Raw genomic sequence first — 9,077 nt, 5'->3', positions numbered from 1 at the left:
TGTGGGAATTAGGAAATGGAGTTTTTACTATGGCTAGCCTCTTCTGTGTGGAGAAGTCTCTGGTGTCCACTGTGGTGTCAGCTCCAACTGAAGCATTTTCCAAGCTAAGGACATCTGACAGGCCTCTTCCTTGTGTAGATTTGCTGATGCTGGATGCCATGTGAGCACCAAATGAAGGTACCCATACATTCAAGCTCTTTCTTCTGTGAATTATCCAATGGGGAATAATGTGTAAGCTCAGACTGAATCTTTTCCTGAAGTTATTGAAGCTTTTCCCACAATCCAAGTTTTTATGGGTTCTCTGTCTTGTGTAGATTGTCGGATGTGAAGCGAGGTTTGATCTTCGAATTGAACATTTTCCACAGCTGAGGCATTTATAGATTCTGTCCCATGTGAATTCTCCAACGTTTAGAAAGGTATGACGTTGGATTGAAGCCTTTCCCATCATCCAAGCATTTTTGGGGTTTCTCTGTTGTCTGAATTGTCTGATGTCTACTAAGGTGTGAATTCTGACTGACACTTTTCTCACAGTGGAGGCATTTTCACAGTTTCTTCCCTTTGTGGATTCTCCCATGCTTAATATGGCTTGCGTGCTGACTGAAGCTTTTCCCACAATCCAAACAGTTATAGGGTCTCTCTCCCGTGTGCAGTCTCTCATGGGCAATAAGATTTGAGCTCCAACTGAAGCTTTTACCACAGTCCAAGCATTTATAGGGTCTCTCTCCCGTGTGGGTTCTCTGATGTGTAATAAGGGCTGATGCTGCAATAAAACTTTTCCCACACTCAAGGCATTTATATGGCCTCTCTCCCATGTGGATTCTTGCATGGCTAATAAGATGTGAGCTCTGACGGAAACTTTTCCCACAGTCCAAGCAATTATAGGATTTCTCTCCTGTGTGGGTTCTCTGATGTACAATAAGGGCTGATGGTGCACTGAAACTTTTCCCACACTCAAGGCACTTATATGGTCTCTCTCCCGTATGCAGTCTCTGATGAGTAATAAGATTTGAGCTCCGACTGAAGCTTGCACCACATTCCGAGCATTTATAGGGTTTCTCTCCTGTGTGGGTTCTCTGATGTGTAATAAGGGCTGATGCTGCAATAAAACTTTTCCCACACTCAAGGCATTTATATGGCCTCTCTCTCATGTGGATTCTTGCATGGCTAATAAGATGTGAGCTCTGACGGAAACTTTTCCCACAGTCCAAGCAGTTAAAGGGTTTCTCTCCTGTGTGGGTTCTCTGATGTACAATAAGGGCTGAGCGTGCACGGAAACTTTTCCCACACTCAAGACATTTATAGGGTTTCTCTCCCGTGTGGGTTCTCTGATGAATAACAAGGGCTGATGATACAGTGAAACTCTTCCCACACTGAAGGCATTTATATGGTCTCTCTCCTGTGTGGATTCTGCTATGGCAAAAAAGGCCTGAGACATTACTGAAGCTGTTCCCACACTCAAGGCATGTATAGGGTCTCTCTCCTGTGTGCAGTCTCCCATGGTTAATAAGATTTGAGCTCCCACTGAACCTTTTGCCACAGTCCAAGCATTTATAGGGTTTCTTTCCTTTGTGATTTGTCAGCTGGGCTCTGGTTTCCTTGGGATCCTTACCTCCTCTCCTACTTTCAATGGATTCATCTACTTGCTTCCTTTGGCAATTTCCCAGCTTTCTTTCTGACCTGTGCCAATTACTCCAGGCTTTTCTCTGTTCCAAGCATTGGAAAAAATTCCCATCTGCTCTTCTCAATATGCTCCCTTGCAGTTCCACTTGCTCAGGACATTCCTGTTGTGGATTCCCCTCCTCATTCTCACTCATTGTCTCATCACCTGCTGGGGGAGAGAGAGAATCCAGGCAGGAGTTATTTCCTGGGCTGGTAGAAAATACAGAAAGGGCAATAGCAGAGAGGGAAAACATAATGCAATAGCTGTTGGAAGACTGAGAATTTGGATTCTGCCTCCACATCCCATCCAAACACTGACAGGGAAGTGAAGTCAGGGAGAAAACTCCTGACAGCTAACAGGGGTGGGTGGGAAGCCATGAGTGATATCTGCCATGATGATATGACACCTGCTGACCACAGCCTAACCTGGGTGGGATGAGACAGAACTGAAGGGGCTCACACCAGATTTTTGGGATTTTCAGCTTTTTCCTTCTTTTGCAAGATAGTTTCTGTGTCAATGTCACTGACTCCTCACCTGTGTGGGTACCTCTTGAGATCTTTGTTTCCTTGGAGGCCTGGAGATCTGGGACCCATGGCTCTTCCCTTGCATCCAGCTGGTTGATCAGGTCAGGTTTGGGAATGGGGAATCCTGCTCAGGGGATGAAATCAGGCATGATCAGAGTGCTCTGAGGATTGGTGCAGTATTTGTCACAAAGGGCACATCTTGAGTTTAAACTCACCCCATGAATTGCAGGGGGTTGTGGGATCTGAATAGATGAGAACATGGTCACTGAGTCTCAGTGGGGGAAGCCAATGTCTGGGGGAGGGGGGAGCTGTCACACCCTCATTAGGAGTTTTCAGGATCTGTGTGCTCTGAGGGACTTGCTGAGGCACAAACAGCTCTGGTGTTAAACCCCTGGATACATCTAAACCACCAGAGGCCAGAGCCCTCCCCACACATGGAGCTATTTCCAAGAAGGGAGGTGAACAGAGATCCTGTATATGAGTGAGAATGAATGGAGACAGGATAATACACTGTTCCTGCCCCATGAAAGCTAGAGGGATGGGGATAAATTAGCATGTCCATTAGGTCCATGACTCCCCTATCCCACTGGGGGGATATGGAGATGAATGGCTCTCTCACACTGGAGTTGTGGACTATGAGATTCATAGACTATGTCCCCTCTAATGTAACTGACTAGGGAAGAACCTGACCAGGTGCAGAAATGCAGGCCCCAGGGCTTCAAATAGCTGAGGGGACAGGAATCCTTACCCAGTGAGGTCACAGTCTCATAATTCTCCTGCATGACGTCCCTATACAGGGCTCTCTGACCGGGGTCCAGCAGAGCCCCCTGCCCCTCAGTGAAATACACAGCCACATCCTCGAAGGTCACCGGCATCTGAAAAAACAGGTGCTTCCCACTCAGTACCTGCTGCCCCAGCCACAATCCCACTATTCATGTGGGAAGAAGCACACAAATAGGACAGCTCTGGGAGGGCCAGAGGAGCAGAATCCCACCCCCACCCTGCTCAGAATGGCCAGGAGGCTCCAGGGAACAGAGAAAAGGTAAGAGCTCCTTGTCCCTCCCAGCAGAGGGAGGACGGCAGGGTTTTCTCATTTACCACACACTCACTGCCTACAGGCTGATGTGGGAAGCAGAGCTCCGTGCAGGGAACAGGGACAGGAATCCCAGCACCCTCCCTTTGTATTTCATCACAGTCTCTGCCTAGTGCATTCAGGCTTCAGCACTCTGGTCTGTCTTCCCAGCCCTGTCCAGGGGGTTGTTTCCTGTTTCAGAAATGGTGGAATGTTCACTCCCGCCCCCCTCCCCCCCCCATTGGCCTGTTCATAAATCAGGCCCTAGGCTGAGCATGTCCCAGCAGATTTAACACACCCTGTCCCCATCCCTGCCTGCCCCTATGTATTTCCTGCCCCTCCCTCTCCACAACAACCCTCCCCGGCAGCTCCCCCCAAAATCCCATACCTGAGCTGGCTCCACCATAGCCATTTCCCTTCCCCGTACCCTAGGAAAATTGGATGATCTGGAGCAACACGTTGTCCTTATTCTGCAGCCTGTCAGGGTGAGAAGGGGAATTTTCTGAATAGCGTTAGTCCATTTCACACCCTGATTCCCCCCAGACTCTTTCCCTGCAGACAGACACTCTAGACTCCGCCATGCAGGGCAAACCCTCAGTGACATTATTACAACACAGACCTGACCCCTTAGATGGGGACTAAACCCAGAAGATATTTTTAAACAGTCCCAGTAACAGAGTCTCTGAGCCAAGCACTAGAAAAGAGCAGAATCAAAGGTGCTACTTTGGTGATCCCCCAGACACTGTCCCCAGGAAAGCACATTCCCCCAGCAGCGCGGGGACTAGGTAGAGGCAGGAACTGGCTTTTCCTCTCTCTGCTCCTCACCTTCTTCTAATTAAAGTCAATCTGCCCAGGGGTGCTGCAGGAAATGGAGCTGGGCAGGGCTGGGAGCTGGGAACCTCCCTCCCCACTTATTGCTCTTGCTGCCCCTTCCAGTCTCTCCCCTTTCCCTTCTGCATGGAAGAACTGGTTACTGTCCTGCCATTCCTGCGAGCTTTCCTCTCTAATAGCTACTGCCAGGGCTAAAAGGTGTGCGACAGGATGTATCAAGGGCAGCAGCTCTGGGACTTGCAGACAGCTGGGAGAAGAGATGGGGTGAGGAGGGTCCATTTGTTCAGAATCACTTTCCTGTCCTTCCCCAGCACTTTACCGCAGGTCTCTCTCATCAACTGGAGTCTCCAGCAGAGCCCAGGGCTGCCCTAGGGGCTGGTTTCAGCCACAGGAGAAAGTCCTCCCTTGGCTGGGCACACAGGGGCTTTAATCTTGGTCTATCCCAGCACAGACCCTGCGGGGCAGCTGCACAGCCCAGGCTCCCAGATCACAGTGGAGGCAGCAGCATTTGCCTCAGGAAGCCCAGCTAGCTCTCGGGCTCTACTATCCTGAACACAGAGATTGACACCGGCCTCCTCTGCCTCAGCAATTACCAGAGCCCTCTGGTCGGGGCCACTAATGACCGAGCCTCCATGTGCTGCCCCTGCAACCCCCAGGGACAATCAGGCCAGCGCTGATTTCATTTGCCCATCTGGACACTCACTGGAACCAGAGAATCAGTCCAAACTGGAATTTCGTATTGGAACCAAAACTGAACCATAGTTTTTATTTACTGACTGAATTGAACTGGAAAAAAAAAGTGGGTGGGGCAGAGGGGACCAGTTAAAATAAAGATTCAGCATAATTTTAAGCTCAATATAAAAAAAAATTAGTAATCTCATTTTAATTTTAAGAGAATAAAGTAACTAGCCAATGGTCTGGTGATGGCTCCCAGAATGGCCTGCCCCAGGATAGTGAGAAGAGAATGAGAATAGAAGAGGGCCAGCCCACAAGCACAGGGAGGGCAAGGGGAAGCTTGGGAGCTTCCTGCACACCAGAGGAACCATCTCTGAGATGCCCCCCTGGGGAGAGAAGAGGGGGGATGCTCCCTGGGCCCTGAAGTTCATAATATCTCTTCAAGCCCAAGGGCAAAGGTAATGGCTCCCCAACCTTCTCCCCTTAGACAGGCCTCCTCCCACCATCCCCAGCCCCTGGGGCAGCTCCTCCCTCCCACTTGAGGCAGGGTTCATGCTCCAAACTCCCTTCCCCACTGAAGCCACCTGCAGGGCCAGCTCCCAACCCCTTCCCTCCTTCTTCCCTCCCCCCCCCCCGCACTGTCTGATGCCCACCTCCACCCCCCACTATCAGAGGAGGACAAAGTCAAGGCAAAATTTCATTACACCAAAACATGGAAGAAGATGGAAAAGCTTCAGTCAGAAGTAATGATGTTATAGAATCTGTCAGAGACATCTGAAATTGAAAGATACATTGGAACTTCTTCTGAAAGCTTTTGAAATCTCTAAAAAGGAAGTGATATCTGGACAAAGGAAAGCCCAGAAAAGGATTGGGCCAATTCTTGATTCATTTGCAGACGAGCCATTTCTCAATAAGAACAAACTACTGGGAACATCCAAAAAATGTCTTTTCCAAGCTGAATCAACTAGCAACAAATGTACTGGCAGTTCCAGCAACACAAGTGAGTGTTGAAAGAAAATTTACAGGCCTCACATGTATCCTTTCACTGCAGAGGTCCAATATGGCAAAGTAAATGTTGAAAGATATTATTTTCGGTTGTTCAGCTAAATTGTTCATTTTTAAAAAATCGTATTTATTTGACAACAAAAAAATCCAGGAAAATTCATGTAAAGTTAAAAAATAAATAAATTATCAAAAATCAAAACAGTTTCCATTTTAAGTTGCAGCTCTCTTTTTTTAATTTACCTCCACTAACATTGAAATAAGATTTAAACTGGTAACTGAACTTTTATTTTTGTTTCTTTGGGTGGCTAGAACCAGAAATGAAACCCAATATATTGAATGGAACTGAATCTGAACCAAACCAAAATAAATACCAGTTGGATTCCTTGCCTGATGTCACTAGCAGCGACTCTGGTTTGACCCAAAATCCTGCACAGAAATCAGAGTAGGATGCTGCTGAGTCCTGTGAACTCCAAGCATTTAACATACAGGAATCAGACCCCTAAATAATGAGACTGTCTTAAAAATATCCAAAAATAAATTGGGAGCAGGGTGTATGTGGGGGGAGCGAATTTCGCTTATAAATGTTGAGCCCTTAGGGGTAAATCCCCTCTCCACCCCCCACTGCTTGTTTAACCATTCATTTCTGGGGGGAAAGATTCCACACCAGCTGCTGGGCAGGGCAGCCCCCCACCCACCCCATGGACTAGGGGAGCTGCCATAGTATCCCTCACCATCCCTCTCCCTTCTCTGACCCTCTGCTCTTCCTTCCACAGCCAGTCTCCTCTTGCTCTCATATTCTCCCTTCAGTCTTCCCACATCCCCCTTTTCCTTCTCTTTATCCCCCCACAGTTTCCCTCTGTTCCAGCTCTGTTCCCCCGAGCCCCAGAATCCGCCCCCTTCCCCGATTCCTGTGTGTTCCCTCAGCCTCCCTTCAGCGTCCCCACATTCCCATCCCGCCCCCTGCATCTCTGTCCCCCCCCTCCTGCCCCCTCACACATCCCTCTTCAACCCCCTTCCTGCTCCCATGCCCCTATCCCTATTCACCTCTAAATCCCACCTGCCCACCCACCCCTACTCCTCTTTAGCCCCCTTCTGGCTCCCACACCGCTCTGTCCCCCCAGGTGTCGCTGTCCCCGGTCTCCCCACGGCGCGCGCTGGCTTCACCCGCCCTGCAGACAATGGGAGCTGGCGGGCGGCAGCTTTCCTGGGCACGGGGCAGGAATCGCAGCCAGCTCCACTGGGAGCAGCCTGGGGCCAAACTCTCCCCCGGCAGCCAGGGTGAAACCGGGAGGCATCGCTCCCTGGGGGGATGGGCAGGTCTCTCTTACCTTCCCTCCAAGCGGTGCCCTCCCTGGGAGCAGGGGCTGGGGCCCGGGAAGGGGGGTCCTGGCCAGGCTGGGGTCTCTGCACTGAGAGAGGTTCCTGGGAGCAGCGGGAATGTTACTACTCGAGATTCACCTCTCCCGGCTGCAGCCAGGGCTCCGAGGTCCCCAGCAGCAGCCGCTGGGGCTCAGGGATCTTGCAAGGAGGGTGGGCTCCCCAGAGCGCCCCAGTCACTGCAACCAGAGCAATTCACTTCCCGGTGCCGGGACTGAGTGACCCCAGCGATCGCACCCAGAGCCGCATCTCAGCTGCTCCTGGGTCCTAGCGAGCAAGGGATTGCACGGGAGCCCCCCTGCCCTTGTTCCTGCCCCCTGGGCCCCCAAGTCCCCTGGGCACGGGCAGCTTCTTTCAGCATGAAAGGGGCGTCGTACATAGAAGCCACCATGTCCGTGAGCAGAAAGGAGACCTGCAGATTCCTGGGAGTGGGGGAAAGAGTTATTTATATGGAGACTGGGGATTGGTGCAGAGAGTCCCCAATATCATCAAGGGCAAGGGGATGTTGGATCTTCTTGGTCCTAGAGAGGTTACCTAGAGCCCGGATCAGCTGGGGACACGTTACTCAGGGCACACCACCCTAGACAAAGGAATGTAATTTCCCTCCCCGCCTTCCCCCAGAGTTACTGCCATAGGACTTTGAAAGACCATGAGAATGTATTTACATCTCGCTTACACAGACCCATCAAGCTAACCAGGGTTGGAGCAACCCCATCAATTGCACCAGAGGGGGCTGGAACTAAACGATTTGCAGTTTAGCAGACACAGTCATAGGCACCGACTCTGTGGGTGTACCGAGGCTGGAGCACCCACGGGGAAAAATTAGTGGGTGCTCCGCACCTACTGGCAGCCAGGACAAGGCTGGACATTTCAGAACAACACCCCTGTAATGGTGTACACCATGAGGCTTTATGGAAATATGCTTATGAATGTATATATGACATAACTGGAATATGTTTTATGCTACATATGCCACGTAACATCTCTGTAAAGGTTATGATCTACTGATTACATTCCTCCTATTTGTATGCATGTATCATTTTTGTACTTGAAGTTATGAATATTGGCTGCATACTTGCTAGATTTCTAAGCAGCCTTAGTAGAGCATCTGATCAGCTTCTTGAGAAAGGAATGTGCAAATTAAGTGCCCAATCAAGAAACACTTAAAGGATCTTGGAAGGCTCCAATCCACATAAAAAGTCTACCTGAGGACGTTCAAGGTAGCATGTAAGCAATGGCTGCTGCTTGTAAAAACGGAGTCAGGCATGGACATGTGACTTGCCCATGTGACTCCAAAACTCCATCTTGGAGCTGAACTCTGCATAGGAGAGCGGAGAGGGTCTCCACCCACAAGAGAAAGTCTATTTAAGCCTGTGGGAGACCCCTCCATTTTGTCATCAGCTGGCTAAAGAGATAGCCTCTCCACCCCCAAGGATACCTGAAAGAAACTGGAACAGAGGACAGTAACTACAGGGGGTGTGAGTGATTGCTGGACCCAGACTAGAAGGAGACTAGTCTGTAAAAGGAAGCTTACTGGAATTCCTCTAAGGGTGCAGTTTTTATCTGTACTCAGTTTCCTTACTGTATTAGACTCAGATTTGCGTGTTCTATTTTATTTTGCTTGGTAATTCACTTTGTTCTGTCTACTATTAGTTGGAACTACTTAAATTCTACTTTCTGTATTTAATAAAATCACTTTTTACTTATTAATTAACCCAGAGTATGTATTAATACCTGGGAGGGGGGGGCAAACAGCTGTGCATACCTCTCTATTAGTGTTATAGAGGGCAAACAGTTTATGAGTTTATCCTGTATAAGTTTTATAGAGGGTAAAATGGATGTATTTGGGGTTTGGACCCCATTGGGAGTTGGGCATCTGAGTGTTAAAGACAGGAACACTTCTTAAGCTGCTTTCAGTTTAAACCCGCAGCTG

At 49.4% G+C, this 9,077-nt stretch overlaps 1 protein-coding gene across 2 annotated transcripts; it reads right to left on the bottom strand.

The window, feature by feature from the left end:
• Positions 1 to 539: 539 nt before the first annotated feature.
• LOC128848279 (zinc finger protein 436-like) lies at positions 540 to 7,310 on the bottom strand. Of its 2 annotated transcripts, none has more exons than XM_054048179.1 (5): positions 7,096 to 7,310; positions 3,645 to 3,733; positions 2,933 to 3,059; positions 2,195 to 2,308; positions 540 to 1,828 (listed from the first exon to the last, which is right to left on the bottom strand). In XM_054048179.1, the coding sequence occupies exons 2-5, from the start codon at positions 3,666 to 3,668 to the stop codon at positions 543 to 545; spliced, it is 1,551 nt and encodes a 516-aa protein (XP_053904154.1). In that variant the 5' UTR covers positions 3,669 to 3,733; positions 7,096 to 7,310; the 3' UTR covers positions 540 to 542. The 2 variants fall into 2 exon arrangements, with proteins under 2 accessions (XP_053904154.1, XP_053904155.1); XM_054048180.1 differs by having other exon boundaries at positions 540 to 1,825.
• Positions 7,311 to 9,077: the final 1,767 nt, after the last annotated feature.

The sequence above is a fragment of the Malaclemys terrapin genome, chromosome 13 (assembly GCF_027887155.1).
Source record: "Malaclemys terrapin pileata isolate rMalTer1 chromosome 13, rMalTer1.hap1, whole genome shotgun sequence".
Lineage (NCBI taxonomy): Eukaryota > Metazoa > Chordata > Testudines > Emydidae > Malaclemys > Malaclemys terrapin.
This window is presented reverse-complemented; position numbering and strand designations above follow the sequence as displayed.

Excerpts from the sequence above, each read along its gene's own strand:
- LOC128848279 (XM_054048179.1), bottom strand. The coding sequence starts at position 3,668 with ATGGCTATGGTGGAGCCAGCTCAG. Across the intron at positions 3,060-3,644 it reads CTATGGTGGAGCCAGCTCAG|ATGCCGGTGACCTTCGAGGA; the intron begins GTATGGGATTTT and ends CTGTTTTTTCAG. Across the intron at positions 1,829-2,194 it reads CTCAAGAGGTACCCACACAG|CAGGTGATGAGACAATGAGT; the intron begins GTGAGGAGTCAG and ends TCTCTCCCCCAG.